This window comes from Pipistrellus kuhlii, unplaced genomic scaffold (assembly GCF_014108245.1).
Source record: "Pipistrellus kuhlii isolate mPipKuh1 unplaced genomic scaffold, mPipKuh1.p scaffold_m20_p_83, whole genome shotgun sequence".
Lineage (NCBI taxonomy): Eukaryota > Metazoa > Chordata > Mammalia > Chiroptera > Vespertilionidae > Pipistrellus > Pipistrellus kuhlii.
Genome location: NW_023425588.1, coordinates 210,370 through 237,839, shown reverse-complemented (window position 1 = coordinate 237,839; position 27,470 = coordinate 210,370). Strand labels below are relative to the sequence as shown.

The window sequence follows — 27,470 nt, the reverse complement described above, 5'->3', positions numbered from 1 at the left end:
TGTCATGGGGCCCATGTCCCCCTCCTTCCCTGGGGCTCGGGACATCTGTCTGCCTGCCGGTCCCCAAGGCAGGTGGCATTCTGTTCAGTGCTCTTGGTTCTCAGCCCCCCTCCCCAGAGCAGGGACTCCCTGGGAGGGCGAGGGGGTGGGAGTCAGGCCTGGGCTCCCACCTGGGCCCTCCAGGCAAGGTACACCTCCACATGCACCTCCTGCCTCTGTCCACAGAGGCAGGGTCCCACTTGCTGGGACCTGGTCACCAGGCTCCACACCAAGAGGCTTGCAGGCCAGTACCCACCCACCTGCCTGGTACCATCCTGCCCCCGGGGCCCGCAGCAGCCCTGCTCAGAGAGTGTGCTCTGGTGGAGGCAGCTGAGCAACCATCAGGGCCCAGGTGGAGCTTCCCTGGGGGGATTTGGCACCTCCCGGGAGCACTGCCTCCTGCTCCTGCCCACACGACCCAGGGTGGCATCAGTGGTCGTGTGGAGGGTGAGTGGGCGTCCGTCAGCTCAGGTGGAGGAGGACCTGCTGTCCACTTGGTTCTCCAAAGGGGCAGGTCCCGGGCGGAACACAGCCTGTGGTGGCCATGAGTGCATATCCAGGGAGGCCTGGAGTCAAAGGGTGGAGAGGTCAGAGGGCAGCGAGGTCAGAGGGCAGAGGAGCAGGTGTTGCAGCAGGTGGAGCAGGTGAACCGGCAGCCGGCTCTGCTGGGAGGGCCGCTAAGCCCCTTGTTCGATCATGTTCCGGTAGTCCGGGGCAATGGTCTTCTTCAAGTCGGCTACCGAGGAGAAGATCCACTTCACCTGGGGGCGGAGGGCAGGGGGAGAGGGCCAGTCAGCCAGCTGGGCCTTCGGGGAACGGCCTGGGGCGGTGAGGGACAAGTGAGAACATTGAGGGACAGTGAGGGCACTGTGAGGGGTGTGTGGGGTGCGTAGGGTGTGTGAGGCGCATGGACATGGCGTGGGGTGTGTGGCAATAGCATGGGCACAGCATGGAATGTGGGGCACATGGGGTGTGTGGGGCTTGTGGACACGGCATGGGGTGCGTGCGTGGCGATAGCGTTGGCATGCAGGGCGTGGGGTGTGCGTAGGCACGTGGGGTGTGTGAGGCGCGTGAGGCACGTGGGCATGGATGGAGCATGTGGGGCTGTGGGAGCCCACCTTAAAGAGTGTGACGGTGGCACTGTAGCACACGCTGAGCAGAAAGAGGGTGATGAAGATGGAGATGGTGGTCCACAGCCCGTCCAGCTCCCCATCCTGGGCCTCGGCACAGCTCTCGTCCAGGAGCAGCTCTGCGCAGGGAGGGGGGTCAGTGCAGGGTCTTGGGGGCTGGTGGTCTGAGGCTGGCACAGGGGCTCCCAGTGAACAGGGACTAGCCAGGTGGGGCCCAGGGTCCCGGCTCCCAACCCTCTGCCTCAGACCCCGGTCTCAGCCTGGCTGGGCTGCCCCCTCCTCTCTGCCATGCACATGGGGCCATGGGGAACAAGGTGGGCTGACCCGCCGTCCAGCCTGCTCTCACGTCCACCAGCCGCTCTGCTTGCTCCCCCTGGGGTCCGAAGGCAAGAGGGCCCGGCCTGGGGATGGGCCAGCGCCAGGTCTGCGCTGGGAGTGGACAGGTGGGTGGCCTGAGGCCGATGAGTGTGTGGGGAGGACGTCTGTGTGTGGGTGAGGGTATGGGGAGAATTTCTGTGTGCGGGGGAGAGTGTGTGGGGAGGATTTCTGTGTGGGGGGAGGGTGTGTGGGGAGGACTTCTGTGGAGGAGGAGGGTGTGTGGGGAGGACTTCTCTGTGTGGGGGTGGGTATGTGGGGAGGACTTCTGTGTGTGTGGCAGGGTGTGTGGGGAGGACTTCTGTGTGTGTGACAGGGTGTGTGGGGAGGACTTCTGTAGGTGGGAAGGACTTCTGTGAGTGGGGAAGGGTGTAGAGGCCACGGAAGGGGGAGTGGTGTCAGTGTGGGATGAGCTGCTGAGTGACCCTGGGGCATTGGGGGGGGGCAGGCTGGTTTCCATGGTGCGGTTCCCAGGACCCACTGTGTTCTCTGGTCTGGGCCAGTGCAGGGTGCCTCGTGGGAGGTCCGCAGTGCAAGGCCTGTCTCTGTGTGCATACATGTGTACACATGTGTGCCTGTATGCACCCACACACATTCATGTGCATTCATGACTGTGTGTTTGTGTCTCTGTGTGCATGTGCATGTCTATTCGTGTGTGTGTGTGAAGGTAACCATGTGTGCTGGTGCTGGTCTGTTCGAGTGCCTTGCTTTCCACGGCCCTGGCTCAGTGTCCCTTTGGCCTCTGGACAGCCCCTACCTGGGACCCAAGGCTGCCCTTCTTTGCCTCTTTGGGGCAACCCAGTGAGTGTCCTCATGAGCAGACAGCCTGGCCCAGGCTGGATGTGGCCCACAGAGGGAGTGTGGGGGCTTGGTCTCGAGGACACGCAGGGCCTGTCCCACCCCATGGCCCAGTGTGCTCCTGTGCTGGCACAGAGCCATGTCTGGGAGCCCTGGGGGCCAGTGCACAGGGCACCCTGAAGCCAGGCCCTGCTCACAGCGGGGCTTGCTCAGAAGCGGGCACCCTGTCCCTCCGTCCCCCAGGGGTATCTCCTGTCCCGTCCACATCTCCCGACCAAGTTCTCGCTGGCTGGAGGTGGGGGGTGTGGGTGAGAAGTGGCTCTGTGGGGAGGCCATCCCACCATGGTGCCTGCAGGCCCACCAGCTCTGGGTCCCACCCCAGCGGTGCCAACCTGCCCTCTGCCCCCGAAAGAACACAACAGTGTTGCTGGCTCGCTCGCAGGGTCCCAGGGCCGTGCTGGGTGCTTTATTGAAGGCTGGTGCCCGGGGGTGTGGCGGGGCGCCAGGCGCCACTCAGTTACCCAAGCTCCGGGAGATGGTCTTCTGGGTGTAGTGGTTGTGCAGGGCCTCATGCATAACCTCGCATGTGAAGGGCTCGCCTTGCTGCCACCGCGCCTTGTCCACGGAGAGCTTGCTGTACAGGAAGAAGGCGCCCTCCTGGTCCTTCTGGGGCCGGGTTGAGGAGTACTTGGTCTCTGGCTCTGGCTCCCCATTGCTCTGCCACTCCACACTGATGTCCGGCGGGAAGAAGTCCTTGACCAGGCAGGTCACGCTGACCTTGTCCTTGGCCATCTCATCTGCGTGAGGGCTCAGGACGTACACCTGCGGCCCTCGGACCTGCCCTGTGGGATGGGGTCAGCACAGATGGTCACTCCCTGGTGGAGGACTGGCCCCCTAGCCCCGGCCCCGGTCCCCCCTGTCTGCTCCTCACCTGTGGCCTTGGAGATGGTCCTCTCGATGGGGGCCGGGATGGCATTGTTGTTGACCTTGCACTTGAACTTCTTGGCCTTCAGCCAGTCCTGGTGCGCGATGGCCAGGGAGTTGACCACGCGGTAGGTGCTGTTGAACTGCTGCTGCTGCGCTGTCATCTTCTCCTTCTTTATCTCTTTGTCATCCATGAACCAGGTGAATTCGACGTCCAGGTCTTCCGGGGCCACGTCCACCACCAGGCACGTGACCTCTGGCGTCCGGGAGATCATGAGGGTGTCCTTGGGTTTCGGGGGGAAGATGAAGACCGAGGGCCCTCCCAGGGTCTCACAAGCTGGGGGGAGACAGTGGCCAGGGGTCAGCCCTGGGCAGGCCTTCCCTGGGCAGGCGCTCCCCATGGCCTCCTCCTGGGGTGGTGTACTCACGTGGGCACGTGCAGGGGGCTGCGGTGGTGCAGACTTCTCTAATTGCGGGCACTGCAGAGAGAGCAGGCTGAAGGTTACCGGGGCCCCGGAGGGCACGGCCCTGGGGGTGGGCTTAGGTCAGGGCCAGAGTTTGGCAGGTCTAAGACAACACTGCCCCTGTGGCTCCAGAGCCTGTGCCCGTCCCAGGCCTGGTGGTGATACCCAGAGGACCCGGCCCCAAGTTTGTGGAGCCCGTCCTCCCCCCACTGCCCTGGGCTGGGGCAGCCATCCCTGCTCTGTGGTTTGTCTTCAGGGCTGGGTGCTCACCTGTCGTGATCACCTTGGTATTGCTGGCCGGGTGGGCCACGTTACAGGTGAAGGTCTGGCCGGACGAGCTGGTGGGCACGGTCACCATGCTGCTCAGGGAGTAGAGACCCGCGCGGAGGACGGATGGGAAGGTGTGCACCCCGCTGGTCAGGGCACCCGAGTTCCAGGACACAGTCACGGGCTCTGGGAAGTAGCCAGAGACCAGGCAGCCCAGAGACACCGTGGAGCCAGACGTGGTGCCACATTTGGACAGCGGGAAGACCGACGGGGTCGTGGTGGAGGCTGTAAGAGAGGGGCCACATGACTGCCAGGTCTCACCCTACCGAAGCCTGGGCAGGGCCCCTGAATCCCAGGCCTGGGACGGCGCTGAGCCCCGTGCCCGTGGCCCACGAGCTCCCAGAAGCCCGCAGCCCAGCTGCCCAGCTCAGCTCTGCCACCCAGGGCTTCCTGTCTCTCAGCCACAGGCGCCAGGCTCAGCAGCTCAGCCAGTGCTGCCTGGGCTAGAGCCCCCGCCCCAGCCCCTGGTCCTCGCTAAGCCTCAGAACCCTAACTGGTGGCTCTTGCTCTGCCTGGCTCCCATGGTCCCTGAGCCCACTGACCTGTTGCCCTGCCTGGCCCTGCCCTGGAGAGGAGTCCCTTCCTTGGCCCACAGCCCCTACCCTTCTGGGTCAGCACTGCAGCTGAGGCTTGCCTGGTCCCCACCCCAGCCTGGAGACCCTCTGTGGGGGTGTCCCCCCTCCTCCCTGCAGCCCCCCAGCCCAGACTGCGCCTCTGTACCCAGCAGTCTTGCATGCTCACCTCTCCCCCTGGCACTGCCCCCTCGCTGCCCCAGCTCCTGCCTGTCCAGAGCCCTCCTGCCGGGTCCTTCCTCAGACCCCACTCAGCATGGCTTGGAGCCTGGCGCTGGCCTTGGCAGCCTTCTGCATGGTGTCAGTGTCCCCAACCCCTGTGTGGCCCCATCAGCTCAGCCTCAGGCCCTGCCCCACTGTCTCTCCTCCCCATCTGCCACCACCATGCTCAACTCCCACCTCGCCCTGGGATCCTTTAGCTCAGGCCCTGCCTTAGCCCTGAGCTATGTCCCAGCTCCGCTGGACAAACTGCCTGCTACTCAGGGCTCCCAGCCCAGCAGCTGCCACGCTCAGTGCCCTGCAGGGTTACCCCCTCCAACTGCTCCCCACAAGCCTTCCCTGAACCCCAATCCCCACCAAGCCTCTTCCTGGGCCTTCAGAGGAGCTCAGGCCTCTGTCCTCCGGTCTCTGCCTTTGCCCATCTGAATCTCATTTCTGCCTGCTCTGTCCCAGCCCTGACCTGGGCATCAGGCCCCTGCCCTGGGACTCACCCCCTGCCCTGGGCAGGCCCTTGGGCTCAGGCCAGGGTTGCTGTGTCCTCCCCTGACCTGCCTCTGCCCCACTTCCTTCCCCTTTCCACTGAACCCCTGGCCAACAACCCCCCTCTGCCAAATGCCCTATGATCCCGCACTACCTACCTGCTTACCGCAGTGCTTTTGTCTCATGGATCCTGGGCAGCTCCTGCCCTCCCAGCAGCCCCTGCTCACTGCATAGCTGTGGAAGCTCCCACCCAGCTCCCACCCAGACCCTGCTCACCTGCATAGTTCTGCCAGCTCCCAACCAGCTCCCACGGGCCCCTGCCCTCCCACCGACCCCCTGCTCACCTGCATAGCTCTGCCAGCTCCCACCCAGCTCCTGCCCTCCCACAGGCCCCTGCTCACCTGGATAGCTCTGCCAGCTTCGACCCAGTTCTGACCCAGCTCCTGCCCTCCCACTTGCCCTTGTTCACCTGCATAGCTCTGCCAGCTACCACCCAGCACCTGCCCTCCCACCTGCCCCTGCTCACCTGCATAGCTCTGCCAGCACCCACCCAGTTCCCTGCCCTCCCACCTGCCCCTGCTTACCTCCATAGCTCTGCCAGCTCCCACCCAGCTCCCACCCAGCTCCAGCACTCCTACCAGCACCTGCTCACAAGCATAGCTCTGCCAGCTTCCACCCAGCTCTCACCCAACTCCTGCCCTCTCACCTGCACTCTGCTCACATGCATAGCTCTGCCAGCTCCTACCCAGCACCTGCCCTCCCACCTGCCCCTGCTCACCTGCATAGCTCTGCCAGCTCCCACCCAGCTCCTGCCCTCCCACAGGCCCCTGCTCACCTGCATAGCTCTGCCAGCTCCCACCCAGCTCCTGCCCTCCCACAGGCCCCTGCTCACCTGCATAGCTCTGCCAGCTCCCACCCAGCTCCTGCCCTCCCACCTACCCCTGCTCACTTCCATAGCTCTGCCAGCTTCTACATAGTTCTGACCCAGCTCCTGCCCTCCCACCTGCCCTTGCTCACCAGCATAGCTCTGCCAGCTCCCACCCAGCTCCTGCCCTCCCACCTGCCCCTGCTTACCTCCATAGCTCTGCCAGCTTCCACCCAGCTCTTGCCCTCCCACTGGCCCCTGCTCACATGCATAGCTCGGCCAGCTCCCACCCAGCTCCTGCCCTCCCACAGGCCCTGCTCACCTGGATAGCTCTGCCAGCTTCTACCCAGTTCTGACCCAGCTCCTACCCTCCCACTTGCCCTTGCTCACCTGCAGAGCTCTGCCAGCTCCCACCCAGCTCCCACCCAGCTCCTGCCCTCCCACAGGCCCCTGCTCACATGCATAGCTCTGCCAGCTACCACCCAGCACCTGCACTCCCACCTGCCCATGCTCACCTGCATAGCTCTGCCAGCTCCCACATAGTTCCCTGCACTCCCACCTGCCCCTGCTTACCTCCATAGCTCTGACAGCTCCCACCCAGCTCCCACCCAGCTCCAGCCCTCCTACCAGCACCTGCTCACAAACATAGCTCTGCCAGCTTCCACCCAGCTCTCACCCAGCTCCTGCCCTCTCACCTGACCTCTGCTCACATGCATAGTTCTGCCAGCTCCTACCCAGCACCTGCCCTCCCACCTGCCCCTGCTCACCTGGATAGCTCTGCCAGTTCCCACCCAGTTCCTGCCCTCCCACAGGCCCCTGCTCACCTGGATAGCTCTGCCAGCTTCTACCCAGTTCTGACCCAGCTCCTGCCCTCCCACCTGCCCCTGCTTACCTCCATAGCTCTGCCAGCTCCCACCCAGCTCCTGCCCTCCCACTGGCCCCTGCTCACATGCATAGCTCTGCCAGCTCCCACCCAGCTCCTGCCCTCCCACTGGCCCCTGCTCACATGCATAGCTCTGCCAGCTCCTACCCAGCACCTGCCCTCCCACCTGCCCCTGCTCACCTGCATAGCTCTCCCAGCTTCCACCCAGTTCTCACCCAGCTCCTGCCCTCTCACCTGCCCTCTGCTCACTGCATAGTTCTGCCAGCTCTCACCCAGCTCCCAGCCAGCTTCCTGCCCTCCCACAGGCCCCTGCTCACCTGGATAGCTCTGCCAGCTCCCACTCAGCTCCTGCCCTCCCACCTGCCCCTGCTCACCTGCATAGCTCTGCCAGCTCCCACCCAGCTCCCACCCAGCTCCCTGCCCTCCCACCTGCCCCTGCTCACCTCCATAGCTCTGCCAGCTCGCACCCAGATCCTGCCCTCCCACCTGCTCCTGCTCACCTCCATAGCTCTGCCAGCTCCCACCCAGCTCCCACCCAGCTCCTGCCCACCCACCAGCTCCCACCTGCTCACCTGCATAGCTCTGCCAGCTCCCACCCAGCTCCCTGCCCTCCCACAGGCCCCTGCTCACATGCATAGCTCTGCCACCTCCCACCCAGCTCCTGCCCTCCCACCTGCCCCTGCTCACCTGCATAGCTCTGCCAGCTCCCACCCAGCTCCCACCCAGCTCCTTCCCTCCCACCTGCCCCTGCTCACCTGCATAGCTCTGCCAGCGCCCACCCAGCTCCCTGCCCTCCCACAGGCCCCTGCTCACATGCATAGCTCTGCCAGCTCCCACCCAGCTCCTGCCCTCCCACCTGCCCCTGCTCACCTGCATAACTCTGCCAGCTCCCACTCAGCTCCCAACCAGCTCCTGCCCTCCCACCTGCCCTTGCTCACCTGCATAGCTCTGCCAGCTTCCACCCAGCTCTCACCCAGCTCCTGTCCTCTCACTTGCCCCTGCTCAGTGCATAGCTCTGCCAGCTCCCGCCCAGCTCCCTGTCCTCCCAGTGGCCCCTGCTCACCTGCATAGCTCTTCCAGCTCCCACCCAGCTCCAACCCAGCTCCCACCTAGCTCTCACCCACCTCCTGCCCTGCCACCGACCCCTGCTCATCCTCATAGCTCTGCCAGCTCCAGGCCAGCTCCTGCCCTCCCACCAGCCCCTGCTCACCTCCATAGCTCTGCCAGCTCCCACCCAGCTCCTGCCCTCTCACCTGCCCCGTGCTCACCTGCATAGCTCTGCCCCACCCAGCTCTCACCCAGCTCCTGGCCAGCTCTTGCCCTCTCACCAGCTCCCACCCGCTCACCTGCATAGCTCTGCCAGCTCCCACCCAGCTCCTGGGCATCTCCCTGCCCTCCCACAGGCCCCTGCTCACCTACAGTTGCTGTCCATAAAGTTCCCGACCTGCTGTAGCCCCTGCCCATTCTTTCCTAAGATCCCTTCCTACAGGTCAATGTTCCACCTGTGCTGTGTCTGCCCACAGCTGCCGCAGGGCCTCCTGCCAAGCCCAGAGCCTTAGCCCAGTAGCCCACTCCTGGCCTCATTCCTTCCCGGCTGAACTGGGCTTTGCTCCTGGAGCCTCCAGCCACCCGTCCTCTCTCCTACAGCCTCTGTCCACCCTATCCTCCCCCAGAGCAGGCCCCTCTTCACTCCTCACTTGCAGACATTCTGGACCTTTACTCTTTCCGATTGCTGGTCAGCTGACCTGTGCCTGGCAGCTGCTGGCACTAGGCTCTGAACCCTGCCACCTGCCCACCCAAGGAGCTGCCCACTGAGCCTGCCCTCTGGGCACAAGAGCCCATGTCCACCTCCCCGCTTGGCTCCACCACTGGCTGCCCTCAGCCCTGGGCCCCATGGTCTCAGCCTCTGACTCAGCCCATTGGCCTGGACAGGCCCTCAGGCCACCTGCAGGTCCTCTTCCTCTGCCGTACCATGGCAGCCACCCCCCTATGCCCCCAGCTCCTGCTGTGGCTGCCCCAGCCCTACCCTCTGGCCCAGGCAGCCCTGGGCTCCTGCCCTCCTGCTCGCTACCTTTCTCTCAGGCTCTGGCCTAGCTGCTCCTGTCTGTGGGTCCCCAAGGGCCTGGTCTCCCCTCATCTCCTGGGCTAGGTCCACTGTCCTCCTTCGGCCCTGCTCTGTAGGGACCCCACTCACCATGGGTGGGAGCTGTGGAGGCAGTGCCCCTGGCCTGACTGCTCTTGACCCCGGAGCATGTGGCTCCTGGTGGCTGTGGCTCTGCCCACAGCCCCACATCCTAGGAGTTGGTAGCTGGGCCGCTGAGATGTGAATTACCCCTGCCTCTCCCCTCTCCCCCCCCTCACCCTGTGAAGACTAAGAACGGGATTGAAACTGGTGGCAGCTTCCTGAAGTTCCCTTTTCCCTGGCTGGTTTCTCTCAAGGGGCCTGGGGGAGTCCAGACGCGGCACAGGGGCCCTCACATGGGTGTGTGGGTTGGGGTGAGGCAGGCATCCAGGGCCCAGGGGACAGAGTGAGAACCTCCTGTCGTGAGCTCTGCCTCTCCCCCCTCCCCATGGGGCCAAGCTCTCCCCGAGGCCCCTGGCTTCCCCAGCCTCATTGACACCTCACCCTGTCCAGCCAGCGTGGGTGTGGGCACAGGCTTCCAGTCACAGTCTGCAGCTCAGCCCAGGCTCCCCATCCTCCTACCCGGCAGCTCCCAGGAGCCAGCTGTCCTCCGGGCCCTGCCTCTGCCCTCCTTTCTTCCCTCTCTGGTTCCATTGTGGCCTAATCATTGATTGGTTCTTTATGTATAACAAACCAGAGGCCTAGTGCATGAAAATTCATGCAATGGAGGGGGGTTTCTCAGCCCAGCCTGCCCCCTCTCACAGTTCAGGAGACCTCAGGGAAGGAGGCAACCCAGCGATTGGGGAAGGTGACACCCTATCACGCCTCTGCTGCTGCCACTGCCAGTAGTGCAAGCCTCTGCTCACCCTGGTTACCTGAGCTTTGGGCCTCCCTGGGAGGCTGGGCAGCCACCATTCAAGGCTTGCTTTTGTCTCAGGCCAGCTCTGGGTGACTGGGGGGCTGAGAGGACTGGGGGACTCTGAAGGCAGCCACTCCAGTGGGGCTGAAGGGACTGAGTGCCACAATCTTTGAGGGCATTGCAGTCAATTAATATATTCTCTCCTTATTTGCTGTGGGCACTGACATATTTGTGACAGTGTGAGGGTCAATTAGCATATCCCCTCTTTATTATTTTTATTTTATTTTATTAATAAATCTTTATTGTTCATATTATTACAAATGTTCCTCATCCCCCCCCCCTCCATTGCTCCCCTCCACTGGGTTCCCAGCCCACCCTCAGCCATTTCCCCACCCCCCATTGTTCTCATCCATAGGTTCACAATTTATGTTCAGTCTCTTCCTGCACCCCCACTCCCCTTTTCCCCGAGAATAGTCAGTTCACTCCCCTTCCATACTTCTGATTCTATTATATTCACCAGTTAATATTGTTCACCAGATTTTTTAATTCGATTGGTTTTTAGATACACTTGTTGATAGTTATGTATTTGTTGTTCATAATTTTTATCTTTATTTTCTTCCTTTTCCTAAAGAACCCCCTTCAGCAATTCATATAATTCTGGTTTGGCTGTGATGAACTCCTTTAACTTTTTTTTTTATTAATGAAGCTATTTATCTGGCCTTTGATTCTGAGTGATAGCTTTGCTGGGTAGAGTATTTTTGGCTGTAGGTTCTTCCTATTCATCACTTTGAATATTTCTTGCCATTCCTGTCTGGCCTGCATGGTTTCTGTTGAGAAATCAGCTGACAATCTTATGGGTGCTCCTTTATAAGTAACTACCTGCTTTTCTTTTGCTGCTTTTAATATTCTCTCTTTGTCTTTTACTCTTGGAATTTTAATTATGATGTGTCTTGGTGTGGTCCTCTTTGGATTCCTTTTGTTTGGGGTTCTGTGAGCTTCCTGGACTTGTAAGTCTAATTCTTTCACCAGGTGGGGGAAGTTTTCTATCACCATTTCTTCCAGTATGTTTTCAGTATCTTGCTCTCTCTCTTCTTCTGGGACCCGCATAATTCTGATGTTGGTTAGCTTGAAGTTGTCCCAGAGGTTTCTTACATTATCTTCAACTTTCTGGATTCTCTTGTTGTCTTGCTTCTATGGAGGAGTGTCTTCTGGCTCTTTATGTTCCAAATCTTTGACTTGATTCTTGCGATCTTCCATTCTGTTTTTAGGACTCTGTATAATATATATTTTTTTTTTTATTTCAGACAATGTATTCTTTATTTCTAGTTGATCCCTTATTATTTCTAGTTGATCCCTTTTTTATATCCTCATAGGTCTCATTTATTTTATAGGCCTTTTCTAGGAAATTCTTGAAAAACCTTATAACCGTGGTTTTGAACTCTATATCCAGTCTCTTTTTGTCCTCCATTTCTTTCATTTGTGATCTGTTCCTTGTCTCAGTATTTTTTCAGCTTTCCTGAGTTGGTAGGGTGGTTTTGTGTGCTAGGGTGTCCTATATGGTTCAGTGGGTCAGTCTCACAGTTACCTGAGGTGGACACTCTTGGTGCCCCCTTTTGTGGACTGTGTGTACAGCCTTGTTGTAGTTAAATCTTGATTATTGTTGGTATCACTGGGAGGAACTGACCACCAGGCCAATTGGTTGTGAGGATCAGCTGTGTCAATGCCAGGAGACAGTCTTATTCAACTACACTTAGAAAATTGCAAAAGCCTCTGTGCTCAGCTTGGATGGGGCAGAATTTCAGGGTGGAGCCTACAGCCTTGGCTTCCTATCAGCCCCGCCCTATGAGGTTCCTGAGTCTCAGTGTTCCTCAGTGTTCTTCGGTACTCACTGCAAGCACCTCTGAGAGAAAGGTGCCCTCAAGTTCCGCCCGCTACCAAACAGTCTAGGCTCTCCCCCAATGAGTCTGGAACTGGGGTTCAGTGCAGTTGAAAGTGGGGTTAAGAGCAGTCTGGTACTTTTGTTTCTTTCCTGCTAGGGCAATCCAGCAGCACAGTCAACAGTCCGTTCTCTGCGCATAATGTGCACTCCTCTGGGACTGCCTTTTCACTGCTCCCCTGAGTTTCCAACTTACAGCTTAGATTCCCTCCTTATGTGTCTGGGTCCCAAGGGTCTCGCATAGAACTGGAGTTCAATGCTGTTGGAACTGGGGTTCAGCACAGTCCGGAGCTTTTATCTCCTTCCCACTAGGGAATGCCAGTCAGGCACTCAGCTGCCCCTCCCCTCCACATGCAACATGTCTCCATACCTTAGGCTTTTACAGCTCCTCTGATTTTCCTTCTGGTTTTCTCTTTCCTTCTAGTTGTAGAATTTCCAGTCAGTTGACTTTCCTGAAGTTCTGGGTAATGTCCATTTTGTATTTTAGTTGTATTTTTTTAAAATTGTTGTGTGAGGCTGCAATTAGGTGTTTACCTATGCCTCCATCTTGGTTTCTCCCCTTTCCCCCTCTTTATTAGATAGGATAGTCCTAAATGCTGATGCAAGATACTTACAATAGGTAAAGATGTGCCAGCCGGCATGGCTCAGTAGTTGAGTGTTGACCTATGAAGCAGGAGATCATGGTTTGATTCCCAGTCAAGAGACATGCATGGGTTTCGGCCTCACTCCCCAATGTGGGATGCACAGGAGGCACTTTTCTTTCTTCCTCTCCCTTCCTCTCTGAAATCAATGCAAATATATTTAAAAAAAATAGATAAAGGTGTGGTGTTTGAGGGGCACTGTAGAATGGAAACTCTGTACTGTCTGATTAGCTCGTTTGTAAACTTAATCTCTCTCCCTTACCCTCCCCCAAACAGTAAGCCATTCAGAAAAACAAGAACAGCACTGCAGAAGCTGCTCACACAGGTGGTGGGCCGGACAGCACCATGGACAGCGACTCGCCCAGGTGGTGGGATGGACAACACCATGGACAGCGGCTCGCCCAAGTGGCAGGCCAAGCAGCACTGTGGACAGAGGTCTGGAGGCTGAGGGGACAGACACTACAGAGCCATTGTCTCCTGTGCAAAGGCAGCCGCCTGGGACAGCACTGGCTCTACAGCAGGAATTTACAGAGATAAAAAGCATTTGGACCTTTGCATCATGACCTCATGCACCTAGTCCAGGAGTCATGCGTGCAGAACCCATGAGCGCCCCACAGAGAACACTGGGTGAATGCAGGGTGGTGGGTGGAATTCTCAGATGGCCCCTCATTCTTTGTTCAATTATATTTTTATTGATTTCAGAGAAGAAGGAACAGGGGGAGAAAGACAGAAACATCAACAATGAGAGAGAATTATTGATGGGCTGCCTCCTGCGCGCCCCACACAGGGGAGCGAGGCCGCAACTCGAGTATGTGCCCTGACCAGGAATCAAACCGTGACCTCCTGGTTCATAGGCAATGCTCAACCCCTGAGTCACTCCAACCGGGGTTTTTGTTGTTATTAATTCTTACCCGAGGATATTTTTCATTGAGTTTTAGAGAAAGTGGAAAGGAGGTAGGGAGTGGGAGAGAAACACTGATGTGAGAGAGACACATCGATCCGTTGCTTCGTGCACGTGCCCCCACCGGAGCCAAGGATGGGCATGAACCTGCAACCCAGGCCCACGAGAAGGGAATGTGTGACCCTTTGTTGTGTGGGCCAGCGCTCTAACCACTGAGCACACAGGCCAGCACGGTGCCTCATTTTGATATGAAATATATATATATATATATATATATATATATATATATATATATATATATATATATATATATAAATTATTTTCTCTCCTGCCCCCCCCCCCCGTTCTGCTACCATTTAGCATAGGATGCATTCCTGTGAATTACCATGGCTCAGGGTTAAGCTGCTGTCCAGCTCTGGCCATTTTCCAACAAGGACAGAATGGGTGGCTCCCAGGGACAGGGAAAGGGGGTGCTGGCTTTGTGTCCTCTGGAAGGGGGTTGGCAGGGGGTAAGGCCGTGTGTTCTTCACTTGCTAGCAGGAGCTCAAGGAGCCAAAGGAGCCATGTGGTGCTGTGGTGAGTTTGTTCTCACCTTAGCTAGCGCTCACTACACCTCTCAGGACCCTCTTCCCGGGAGGTCTAGAGGAGAGTGGTCATGCCAGGAAGTCACCGTGCTAGGAAAGCTGGGCGAAGCGGCAGTCCTCAGGGCTGGAAGGCAGGAGCCGGGCCCAGGGGAAGAGCGGCTTGTCAGGCCTGGTTGAGGTGTGGAGGGCATGTATCCTGTTGGCACAACTGCTGGGACAGATGATTCTACGCTGAGAGGGGAGGGACTGCTGGGGGAGGCCGGCGTGACAGGAAGCTCAGGGCACGGGAGCCCATGAGACCACCACGTGCCTCCAGCAGGCCAATTTCCACAGCGGCGGGGCTAGCAGGGGTTCACTGGGGATGAAAAGGGACGTCGTGCTGGGTGCAGCCCCAGCTCTCGGAAACCCCTGGGCAGCTTCCCAGAGCCAGAAGCTATGAGTTCAGGTGTGCATTGATGACAATAGGTTTCACGCCCTGTGTCAGGGACTGTTTTAATTTGTAAACATATTTTTATTGATTTCAGAGAGGGAAGCAGAGGGAGAGAGAGGTAGATATATCAATGATGACAGAGTCATAAATGTGCTGCCTCCTGCACACCCCACATTGGAAATGGAGTCTACAATCCGGGCATGTGCCCTGGCCGGGAATCGAACCATGAGCTCCTGGATAGGAGCCTACGCCGGCTGGGTAGGAGCTGTTTTATAAATGTGTTTCCCAGACAGAACGAACCTTAAGAACTGACTTCTGGCCCAGCCAGGCACCCGCACACTCAGGGGAAGCATGGGCCATGGGGTGTGGTGCCCAGATTTCCTCCTGGCTGCCCAAGGGCCTGTGGATAGGGCTCCAGGTGAAAATCCAAGGGCAGAATGAAAAGTCAAGACCTGCTCTCTTGGGAACAGCCAGGAGACAGCTGTGACTCCATGGGGGTTCCTGAGGGTGGGGTGGGGCTGGAGGGCGGGGCTCCGGGATAAAGCCCAGCAATGTGGCCTTTGAGGCTCTGAGACCCTCAGCCCCCAGCCCGGCGCCCTCCCAATCTTCATCATTTGTTCATTCATTCCTCCTCTCAGGGGTGTGGGTGCTGGGGTGCCCTGTTCCTGCTCCCACGGAGCTTAGTGTAGGCACGGAGGCAGGACTGGGGACACACAAATTGTGTTGCCCTGGACAAAGAGCTGGTGAGTAAGCCATGGGGAGGTGGGCAGCAGGCTGGCTGGGCGAGCTCTGACTTCATACTTGCGTGTGGGAACCCACCAGCCGGTTTGGGCCTTGGCAGCCAGGACAGTTTAGGTTGCAAAAGACCACCCTGAGAGTGGAGGAGCAGCCTGGAGGGGCAGCAGGTGTGGTGTGAAGCAGGAGGTTGGCTGCACACAGTGGCGGATGGAGGGCCATGGGCCCATGGGCAGGTGTTCATCTGCTCATCTGCTCAGATGGCAGAGCAGGCAAGCAGCTCAGAGGGAATCCCCTGAAAGCAGGACAGTGACTGCCTCTGTGACAGCTGAGGTGAGCGAGCAGGGATGGTGCACCAGACCATGGCCAAGCCAAAGGCATCCTGATGCTGCCACTCCTGCCTGTTTGCTGAGAGCTTTCCACCTGCCTGGTGGTCTTACCTGCCTGGAGGGTCCCACCTGCCTGAGGGTCACACCTGCCTGAGGGTCCTACCTGCCTGCTGGGTCCTACCTACCTGGAGGGTCCCACCTGCCTGGTGGTCCCACCTGCCTGAGGGTCCCACCTGCCAGGAGGGTCCCACCTGCCTGCTAGTCCCACCTGCCTGGAGGGTCCCATCTGCCTGCTGGTCCTACCTGCCTGAGGGTCGTACCTGCCTGGAGGGCCCCATCTGCCTGGAGGGCCCCATCTGCCTAGAGGGTCGTACCTGCCTGGAGGGTCCCATCTGCCTGGAGGGTCCCATCTGCCTGGAGGGTCCTATCTTCCTGGAGGGTCCCATCTGCCTGGAGGGTCCTTACCTGCCTGGAGGGTCTTACCTGCCTGAGGGTCCTACCTGCCTGAAGGTCCCACCTGCCTGCTGGGTCATGAGCAACAGCGAGCTTTGTGCTCTCTGAGGCAACTTTCTAGGTGAAACCAAGAATAACTGACAGGAATAAGTGAGCCAAAGAAGGTTCTGGAAGGAGGCTCAGGGGGAGGTCTGGGGGCTAGGCCTTTCGTTGGGTGGTGGGACCTCACACCGAGCTGTAGGGGATGAGGGGGAGCCTCATGGCCTGGAACAGCCTATGAGGGGACAGAGAGAGAGGGAGAGACAGGAGCCCAGGGCAGGCCAGGCCCTACAAGGACCCCATTCTGATTTCTTTTAAAATGTGAGGGCTTTTCAGGCTGTGGAGACCTGGGGTCTCATCTGAGATCTTGAAACAGGGCTCCGGGGGTGGGCAGGGAGACCCTGTGGGTGTGACCCTGGGCCTCTGGCAGGGAGACAGCACGGCCAGGTGCGGAGAGGAGGTGGGGCGTCGGCCGGATGGGACAGGGTGGAGCAGCAGTGTGCTCCTTTCCTCAGCTGCTGGGTAAATGGCCCCCAGCAGGTCCTCTCCAAGCCTCACTGGGCAGTGTTCACTATGTGGTTCTGCCCAGTCCTCTCCCCTCCCACAGGCTCCAGGGAGAACCAAATTTGCCTTTTCCAGCTTCTGTGGCACCCACACCCCTGGGCCCCTGGCTGTCCCGTGGCTGTCCCCACACAGCTGTCCATGCAGAGATGAGTGCCAACTTCTCTCTTTGATGACACTGCCCAGCAACAGGAAGAGCCCACCCACCTCAATATCCTGACTGACAGATTCTGGGAATATGTGTGTGAAGCCTGTATGTTGCTGTAGGCTGGCACACATGTGCCTGTGTGTGAGTGCACATGTGTGCATATGTGTGCGAACTAGGTGCAGAAGCATGTTGCATGTGTGCATGGTGCATGTTGCTTCTGTGTGAGCTGTATGTGCACCTGCAGAGTGAGCCTGCATGTGTGTGTTCAGTGGGGAATACTCTTCCCAGCCCAGTCCACTGTGTGGACGGGTCTTCGAGCCCTCCGTGGCAGTACTGCTGTGAGCAGCCTCTCAGCACCCTGGTTCTGTGGCCGGAGGCGGATCATGATGACTGGGACAGAACAGGAGGCAGTGCAAGGAGCCAGAACTGTTTATGGGTTAGCCAGCGGGTGGGGGGCCGGGGGGAGGGGGGGTGGTGCTCGGGTCAGGGCCGGCTCTGCAGCCAGGCTTGCAGTGTTCCTGTGAGGGCCCTGGGTGGCTCCCTCAGGCCGGGCTAGTGCCCACGGCCCACGGCCCTCCTGCCCAGGTTTCCCGGCTTCGCACAGTCCCTGGCCGGCTCCAGCGAGCCCCCTGGATGTCCCTGCCCTTCACCTTTACAAAGGTGACGAAGCCGCTGTAAAGCAGGGTGAGGAGGAAGAGGGCCACAAAGGTGGGCCACAAGTGGCTGGCGGCGTCCACATCGGCAGAGCCATCACAGTCCTCGTCCATGCTCAGGGCGCCCCCGAGGGGCTGGGCCAGACCTGGGGAGGAAGCGGTGCCAGGTTAGGTCAGTCCTGCGGCCTCAGAGCGCACAGAGGCAGCTGCATGCCAGTGACAGCTCATACCATCCGGTGCCTGCCTATCACCTACTCAGTGGGCATCTGCAACTGGCCTTCTCATGGCTAGGCTTGTGCCCGGCACAGCAGAACCAGGTAGGTCACAGAACGATTGGGGCCAATGAACCAGAACGAAACTTGGGCACATAAGTCCACAAATGTGTGACCAGAGAGCCAGGGAGGTGTCGGCTGTAAGAAGATGCAGACACACAGGGAATGGCCCAGAAGCCTGGCCATGGCCCTGGCCATATGGCTCAGTGGTTGAGCATCGACCTATGAACCTGGAGGTCATGGTTCACTTCCAGGGCAGGGCACATGCCTGGGTTGCAGGCTCTATCCCCAATCTCTCATCATTGATGTTTCTATCTCTCTCTCTCCCTCTTTCTCTCTGAAATCAATAACAATAGTTAAAAGTACATACAGTATTTGGAAGTGGTAGCTGTGACGAGCTGTGGAAGACAAGATATTGCCCACGAGGCAAAGAGAGGAGGGAACAGCATTCTAAGTGAGAGGAACAGCATGCACAGATGCTCTGTGTTGGGAGAGAGCCTGGCCCAGGAGGACAGAGGGGCAGTAGGCCAGGCCCAGGAGAGGTGCAGGCCTGGATGGTGGCCGGAGGAGTGGCAGGGCTGTGAGCCAGGGCACGCGGCAGGCTGGAGTATGGCATCATCATCCTGCCGGATTGGGAGGGGGACTTGCCCAGGTCAGACAGGAAGTGGGCCTGGGAACCAGCATGCAGCACAGGTGCCTGGTCCCTTGTTGGTGGTATGGGGTGTGGGAGGTGGGCCGGGTACGAGTGAGTGCCAAGGCTTTGCAGTCTGTCATCTAATAATAGAAAGCAGGTGCAACGTTGTTTTCTCATCATCATATTCTTCGAGTAATTAGTGATTTATTCCAGACTCAGGGTCCTAGGCGAAATGGAGATTTAGAGGGCAGCCGTCTATCACCACAGAGACTCAGAGCCGGGCTAGGGCCTGGGGCCTGGGGCCCAGATCCCTCATGACCAGCCCGGCGGTCAGAGCCATCTCTGCGACCTGCGCAGCCTGTGGTGCTGTGGACACTGGGCACAGGTTGGCAGGTGAGCACTGGGTGGCCTGGCCAAGTGTGCCCATCTCATCCCCCTGGGGCTTGGGGGGGTGAAGCCAGGGCAGGGTCTGGGTGCTGTGCCCAACAGGCGACCTGGCAGAAAGCCTCAGAGGGGAGGGTGTGGCCTCCCCTGAGGGTCCCTGTGCCCTCCACAGTCAGCGTGGGGTCCAGCCCTCCCTTCAGGGTGCACCGGGCTCCCAAGGTGCTGGGCTGGGTCCTAGGAAACCTGGGGGCTTGGAGAGGCTCGGACATCTTTGTGGGGAGAGCCGTCTGCAGTGACGCCCCGATGTCCGCCCCGGAGGAGGCCCTGCGCCATGCCCAGTGATGGGGGTGTCTTCACAGGAAATGGCTGGCTCTCTGGACCTGGCGGGGAGGGGTGGGGCGGTGCCACCTGCCTTCCTGGACTAGCACCCAGAATGGGGCCACCAGGAATGGGTGAGATTGACAGGTGTCAGGTCACCCAAATCACCTAGTGTGGGGACAGCGAGTGCAAACTCCAGATACCCAGTCAGCCTGGTGGGGCTGTCCCGGGGTCGGCAAAGACCACGGGCCACTGGCCGGGCTGCCCCCCAGCCCTGTGCCTGGGGGGGGGGGGCGCTCACCTGCAGTGTCCAGGCTCCAGCTGGCATTGAGTAGCCTCCCAGAGGCCGGGTGCCTGACTGCGCACGTGTAGGTGGGGGGCGGGGGGCTGGGGGCGGCCGGGACCCGCAGGATGCTCCAGGTGCAGAACATGGTGCTTCCAGGCTCGGCCGTGGGCTCCGCGGTAGCAAACCAAGCTGTGTCCAGTTGACCCAAGCCCTCCTGCCAGGAGAAGAGCAGCTCCGCGGGCGAGAAGCCCTCCACCTCGCACAGGAGCCAGAAGGCCGCCCTGGCAGAGGCGTGAGCACCCAGCGTAGCCAGGACCCGGACAGTGACGCTGCTGGGGGCCGTGGCAGCTGTGGGGAGGAGCCCAGGTGTGCCCGGGCCACGGGCAGCCTCTGGAGGATGTGTGTCCGTGTGGGTGGAGGCAGCCTGAGGGGCTGTGGAGAGAGGACATGGGAGGCCCTGGCTCATTCCTGCCCTGCTCCCCCTGGTCCGGCCCCAGGCACTGGCTTTGGAGAGAGGGATCCAACACCCCACCTTCTGGCTGGGACCCAGGCCGGGATCTGGGCATGGTGACCGGATCCCTCATGACCCCTGGGTTCAGGAGGTTGGAGGCCCTGAGGGGGAAATGGTTGGGGGAGGAGAGTCACTCCATGGTCCCAGCTGTGAGGTACAGCTCTGAGCCCCACCCAGGCCACATGGTCCCTGTGTTGGTGCCCAGAGTTTGCTCTGGTTCTGGAGGGACCCTGCTGGCCTGGTGGCTGTGACCGACTGCCAGGTGCTCAAGGACCATCCGTATGGCAACCTCTTCTATGGTTTAGGGCATGACAGGCACCAGGTGAACAGGCCACAGATGGACAGCAGGCCAGGAGCAGCGCGCTTGTAAAGGGACATGCCCTGGCTGGTGTGGCTCAGTGGATAGAGCGTCGGCCCACAGACTGAAGGGTCCCGGGTTTGATTCCAGTCAAGGGCATGTACCTCGGTTGCAGGCTCAATCCCTGGCGCAGGTTTGGATGTGTGTGGGAGGAACCAATCAATGTGTCTCTGTCACATCAGTGTTTCTGTCTCTCCCTTTCTCTTATCCTTTCTCTAAAAATCAATGGAAAAATCCTCAGGTGAGGAGAAAAAAAAAAAAAAAAAGATAAAAGGAAAGGACACATGGTAAATATGTCTCCTTCTGTCTGATACTGAAGGCCCATCGCCAGACAGCAGGCAACAACTGCAGCTCGGAGTGTGGGCATGCAGACCAGCAATCTGGTGTGGCCACCGCAGGTCAGGATGCCCTGTGTCTGTCCAGCACACCTCTGCTGGCACATGCAGCCCGCTCAGAGCAGGAGCACCGTCTTCTGGTGTGACAGACATGGGGCATGCCACGACCCCAGGCTTCAGGAGGCGCCTGTGTTTCTGTGAGGGCTAGGGGGCGGGTTCCACCCTCCTGGCTGTTCTGGCAATGAGTCCCCAGAAAAGCCTTCAGAACAAGCACATGTCTCAGCCAGACCCATGGGCAGGCATGTCCCGGTGCTGGCCCGGGGCCCTTCTTGTCCACCATGCTTCCTGTATATTGACCTAGGCACCTAAAGGGCCTCAGTGGCACTCAACACAGGGCTTGGTTTATGGTAGGCACTCACTAGCCATAAGTTCAGGGCCCCGGCCTTCCTGACCTCAATGTGACTGAAGACTCTCCGAAGTCATGGAGGGCTGACCGGAGGAGGCAGCCTAAGGCACAGACAGGCAGGCGGGGGTAAGCTGGCAGAGGGCTCCTCACCTGGGGCTCTGGCAGTGGTGGAGGCTGGGATGGGTTTCTCTGAGAGAGGTGGCCCGGGGGTCACTGAGAGGGCCTGGGTTTCCCAAGATGCTTAAATCAGAGGGGCAGTTGGCAGCCCAGATCAGAGAACACTGTGGACAGGCTGCCGGGGGGACGGGAAGACATAGGTAGGGCAGGGGGAGGGGCATAGAAGGGGCCGGGTTAGGCTGCTGCTTCCAGCACTCTGGGGATAGGGGTGGAAGGGCTGGTTTTGAGTGTTGGAGCTGGAGCGGCTGAGGGCAGAGTGGGGAGTAGGGAGCGAGCCGCTCTGGGGGGTGGCTGAGTGCCCATCGGGCCCAGTCCCTGCTTTGGTCCTTGAGGTCAGGCCCTGGAAGATGCTGGGACATGTTGGAGGCCACCCACCTGGCCACTGTAGGGTCTTGGATGTGTGATTGGCGCTGCAGACGAGGGAGCCAGGCTTCCAGGTGACAGTTTGGTAGAGGAGGTAGGTGACCCTCTGCGTGAGATTCCCAATCACAATGTCCTTTGCGAGCAGCTTCTCTGTCCCGTTGTGCCAGGTGGCTGAGCGGGACCCCGTCACCAAGCAGGCCAGGGTCACGGGCAAGCCTGCTTTTGGGGTCTTGCACTCCGCGACCATGGGGAGCACCGTCACCTCAGGAGCACCATCTGGAAGACAGACAGATAGTGCTTGTGAGGCCGGGCACTCCCAGGGCACAGGGTAGTGTGAGGGGAGGTCTCAGTCCTGGGAGGACTAGCAGAGCCCTGGAGGGGAGGCCAAGACAAACCCTGATCCCCTTGCTCTATGCATCTCCTGTCTAACCCCTTCCATGGTGCTGCAAGGGGTGGAGGGATCCCCCAGGCCAGGGTGTGCCCTGGGGTATGAGCCTGGGAGCCTCAGTTGCCCAGCAGGTGAGGCAGAGCATGGCTGGACTTGTGTGTCATCACCTGAGCAGCAGTGAGGTCAGCCATTCCTGTCCCCATCTCTGCTCCCACGGGCTCTGCTCTTTGGGACCAGCCTGTCAGTGACTTTGGTCTCAGCGGGTGTGCTCAGTCCTGTCCTAGGGGAATCTGGGGGCACACAGCTCCATCAGCCAATGTCCAGACAGCTGGCTCCCTGCAAGTGCTTCAGGTCTGGACGCTTGTAGGGCTGTCACTCATGGATGCTGGGCTCTGGGACTGGCAGTCCCCTAGTGGGTTGGCTCACAGCTTCCTCATCTTTTCTGTGGGGACCCGGGTGACCAAGGTGGACATGCCCATCTGGGGTCCCTAAAGATGCTGCTCCATCTTAGTCTCATGGCACCTCTTCTCCAAGCCCCCACCACTTCCCATGTCCCTGCCCCCACATCGCCTGCGGGTGCTGGGACAGGGCCACAGGTCCCTGCGATTCAGCCAGCATGCCAGCCATCTGGCTGGGCAGTGCACCATGCCCTCTCTGCAGGTGCTCTGGTGGCATAGCCCACTGCACTGCTCTCCCAAGCATCTGGTGACCCTACTCTCATATTTTCCTGTGCTTTCTCAGTGGGACTATCCCCCCTTCCCATAAGGTAACGAGGTCCAGCTGGACTCAGGTGGTTCCAAATCCCATAGGACTTTGTCCTGACAAAAGGGGGACTTGGACACAGAGACACACACAGGGAGAGGCCATACACAGAGGAGCTCTACAATTGGAGGGCATCAGCACCTTCCAGAGCAGTGGTGGGGAGGGCCTGGCCATCCCCCTAAAACCTGGGATCACAAGCCCTGTGACCCTTGACCTCGACTCCCAGACTCCAGGTCTATGACAGTGAATTTCTGTTGTTTAAGCCCACGGGTCTGTGGGACTATGGTACAGGTGATGTAGGAAATAAATGTGGACCTTAGTACCAGAAGTGGGGTGTGATGTCACCAACTCCTAGGAGTGTGGTTGTAGCTTTAGAACTGGGTGGTGGTTGGAGGCCTGGAAGGTCTGAGGTAAGGGTTAGAATACCCTAACTGGGGAGCATTTGAGATCTTGCTTTCCAGATTGTCGGCATTTGTGTTCAAATAAATTCTTATTAACATTCTCTACAGAGGGGACATTGGAAGATGGTGGTCCAGTAGGGGATCTGTCTCCCATAACCTTCCAGAATTTCACTGGAATTTAAACTAAATTGGAGAATATTCACCCTGAAAGAGCAGGTGAAGATTGGCTGGAGAGGAGACTTTAAACAAAGAAGGGCAGAAACCACCTTGAGACTGCACCTGTACAGCAGCTCAGAGAATGCAGTTGGGGTTGAACCTCACAGTTAGCCAGCCTGAGAAGAGATCCCAACCATGAATGGGACAACAATAATCAAGACCCAGTTATAACAAGAGGGCCCAAATAACCCACAAAAGGGTCACTCCTAGAGCATCCAGCTCAGTAGTTCAAAGAGACAGCATCAAGTGGGCCCCATATTTACTACAAAATGCTACATCATAAAGACTTGGAGTCATAACAAGTATATCTAATACATAGAAATAAACACAAAGTGACAACAAAAATGGGGAGAAAAAAAAAAAAAAAAAAAAAAAAAAAAAAAAAAAAAAAAACTCCAAATGGAAGAAAATGAGGAATTTCCAGAAAAAGACCTAAATGAGGTAAGTAACCTATCAGACATAGAGATCAGAGTAATGATTATAAAGACGCTTAAGGAATTTAATAAGAACTATAAGGAATTTAGGAGAAACTACATTAACATGGCAAAGGACATAGAAACCATGAACAAGAACCAGCCAGAAATAAAGAATACTATATGTGACATAAACAATACACTGAAGCCCTAGCTGATTTGGCTCAGTGGATAGAACATCAGCTCCCAGGTTTGATTCCAGTTAAGGACACATGCCCAGGTTGTGGGATCAATCCCCAATGTGGGGCATGCAGGAGGCAGCCAATCAATGATTCTTTCTTGTCATTGATGTTTTTATCTCTCTCTCCCTCTCTCTTCTGCTCTTAAATTAATAAAAATATATATTTTAAAAAATAAATTAATTAAAATAAAAGAATACACTGGAATGAATTAAAAGTGAGCTTGATGAAGCAGAGGATCAAATCTGTGATTTGGAAGACAAAGTAGGATAAAACATTCAATTAGAGCAGCAAAAAGAAAAAAGAAAAACTTAAAACACATGAGGAGAGTTCAAGGGAACTTTAGATCAACATGAAATGAAATAACATCTGCATCACAGAGGCATTAGAAAGAGAAGAAAGTGAGCAAGGGATAAATAACCTGTTTGAAGAAATAATGATAGAAAACTCCCCTAATGTGGTGAAGGAAAAAAGTCATACAGGTTCAAGAAACACCAATCCCATTTGAGATGAACACAAAATAACCCACACCAGACACATCATAATTAAAATGGCAAACATTAAAGACAAAGAGAGAATTTTAAGGGAAGCAAGAAAAAGACAGTCAGATACCTACAAGGGAGCTCCCATAAGGCTGTCACCTTATTTCTCAGCAGAAAAACTATAGGACAAAAGGGAAAGTATTCAAAGTAATGAAAAGCAAGGCTCTGAAACAAAGACTACTCTATCCAGCAAGACAATCATTCAAAATTGAAAGTGAAATAAAGAGCTTTCAACACCAAAAAAAAAAAAAAAAAAAAAAAAAAAAAAAAAATGCTAAAGGGACTGTTGTAAGAACATATAAATACTAGTGGCCCAGTGCATGAAATTCATGCATGGAGGATGGGGGTCCCCTCAGCCCAACCTGCACCCTCTCTGATCCAGAACCCCTTGGAGGACATCCCTCTCACAATTCTGGACCACTGGTTTCTAATTGCTCACCTGCCTGCCTGCCTGGTCACCTCTAACTGGACTCCCCTGCTGGAGTGGTCACCCCTCATTGCCTCTATGTGCTAGCCTGATTGTCCCTAACTCCCCTTCCCCCCAACAGCCTGGTCACCCCTTACTACCCTCCTGCCAGCTTGGTCACCCCAACATCTCCCCTCTGCCAGCCTGGTCTCCCCTAACTGTTCTCCCTGTCATCCTGGTTTCCCCCAACTGCACTCCTCTCACTGGCTTGATCACCCCTAACTGCCTCCTCTTACTGATCTGGTCACCTCTTACTGCCCCTCTTTGCCAGCCAGGTCACCCCCAATTGGCCCTTCCCACCACCTGGTATACCCTCATGGCCCCCACCACTTCCTGGTCACCCCATGCAGCCTGCTGTTCAGTTGTTTGGTCCTTCCTCACTAACCCCCCTGCCAGCTTGGTTGCCCCACACAGCCTGTTTGTTCAGTCATTTGGTTGCCCCTCACTAACTCTCCTGCCAGCCTGGTCGAAGGCAGCCATATTGTGAGAGCTTGAGGGTTAATTTGCATATTACCTTGCTCTTATATAAGATATATATATACTAGAGATCCCAATTCATGCATTGAGGTGGGGGGGAGAGCCACTCAGCCTAACCTGCATCCAATCTGGGACCCCTCAGGGGATTTCTGGGAATCAGGCCTAAACCAGGAGTCAGACATCCCTCTCACAATCCTGAACCATTGGCTCCTGACCACTCACCTTCCTGCCTGCCTGGTTGCCTCTAACTGCTCCTCTGCCAGTTTTATCACCCCTAACTGCCTCTGCCTACCAGCCTGAGCATCCCTCACTGGCCCTCCCTCCCCCCCCCCACCTTCTGGCCGGTTGCCCCTAACTACCCCCCTGCCAGCCTGATCACCACCAACAGTCTCTCTGCCCACCTGGTTTCCCCCAACTGCCCCCCCTCCTGACCTGGTTGCCCCACGCAGCCTGCTGCTTGGTCATTTGGTCATCCTTCACTAACCCCCTTGCCAGCTTGGTTGCCCCACACAGCCTGTTTAGTCATTCATTTGGTTGCGACTGTCACTTAGGCTTTTATATATATGAATGCAATAAATAAATACTTATCAATGATAACCTTAAATATAAATGGATGAAATGCTTCAATCAAAAGACATAGGTTAGCTAATGCGTAAGAAAACATGACCCATATATATGCTGTCTACAAAAGACCCACCTTCGAACAAATGATTCATACAGATTGAAAGTGAAGGGATGGAAAAGAATTATCCAAGCAAATGATAATAAAAAATAAATAAATGGGGGTAGCAATACTGATATCTTACAAAATAGACTTCAAAATAGACTTCACAAGAGCCAATGAATGTCACTACATAATAGAAAGGAATCAATCCAACAAAACAATATAACCCTGGTAGATGTATATGCACCCAATAAAGGAGCACCTAAAAATACTAAACAACTGCTAGAGACTTTAAGGGAGAGATCGACAGTAATATAGTCAAAGTAGGGGACTTTAACACCTTGTTGACTTCACTTAATATGTTTTTCCTGACCAAAAAAATCAGTAAGAAAACAGTGACTTCAAATGAAACACTATATCAGACATTTACAGAACATTTTATACCAAAGCAGCAGAATATACATTCTTTTTAAGTGCACATGAAACATTCTCAAAGACAGACCACATATTAGGACACAAATAAGTCTTTACAAGTTTAAGAAGATTGAAATTATATCAATCATCTTCTCATATCACAATAGCATGAAACTAAAAATCAATTATATACAATAAGAAAACTAAAAACACTCAAATACATGGAGGCTAAATAGAATGCTATTAAACAATGAATGGGTTATGAATGGGATCAAGGAGGAACTAAAACACTTCCTGGAAACAAATGAAAATGAATACACAACCCCAAATCTATGTAACACAGCAAAAGCAATCCTGAGAGAGAAGTTCATAGCATTCCAGGCCTACCTGAATAAACAAGAAAAAAATATCAAATAAACAATCTAACCCCACAACTAAAAGAATTAGAAAGAGAATAGCAATCCCAGCCATAGTGACTCAGTGGTTGAGCACTGACCTATGAACTAGGAGGTCCCAGTTCAATTCCTAGTCAGGGTACATGCTTGGGTTGCATGTTCAATTCCTTTTTCTCTGAAATCAATAAAATGTATTTTAAAAAAGAAATGAAACAGCAAGAATAGCCCAGAGTAAGCAGAAGGAAGAAAATAAAAATCAGAGTGGGTATAAATAACAAAGAGACTAAAAGAATCAATACAAAAGGTCTAAGAAACCAAGAGCTGCTTCTTCAAAAATATAAATAAGATTGATGGCCATTTAGCCAGACTAAGGAGAGAGGACCCAAATAAATAAAATTAGAAGTGAAAGAGGCAAAATAATAACTGACACTACAATAGATGCAGAAAAAGTGCAGAAATATAAAATATTATAAGAAAACTAGAGGCCTGGTGCATCAAATTCATGCAAGGGTGTGTGTGTCCTTCAGCCCAGCCTGCACCCTCTCCAATCTGGGACCCAATTGAATTGGGCCTAAATGGGCA

The 27,470-nt window shown here is 56.4% G+C and overlaps 1 long non-coding RNA gene and 1 gene segment (V, D, J or C); one reads left to right on the top strand and one right to left on the bottom strand.

Annotated features, from left to right (window-relative positions):
- Nucleotides 1-696: 696 nt before the first annotated feature.
- The window catches only part of LOC118712129, a 199,876-nt gene continuing 173,102 nt past the window's right edge, over nucleotides 697-27,470 (bottom strand). Inside the window, 6 exon segments of the C gene segment in view lie at nucleotides 697-800; nucleotides 1,158-1,288; nucleotides 2,864-3,184; nucleotides 3,274-3,603; nucleotides 3,695-3,745; nucleotides 4,001-4,282. Of these exon segments, the coding sequence occupies nucleotides 717-800; nucleotides 1,158-1,288; nucleotides 2,864-3,184; nucleotides 3,274-3,603; nucleotides 3,695-3,745; nucleotides 4,001-4,282 (1,199 nt within the window).
- LOC118712126 overlaps nucleotides 4,161-27,470 on the top strand; it is a 57,176-nt gene continuing 33,866 nt past the window's right edge. Inside the window, exons 1-2 of the long non-coding RNA XR_004985972.2 lie at nucleotides 4,161-4,284; nucleotides 11,623-11,625. This is a non-coding gene — a long non-coding RNA (uncharacterized LOC118712126). The remainder of the gene's footprint in view (nucleotides 4,285-11,622; nucleotides 11,626-27,470) is intronic.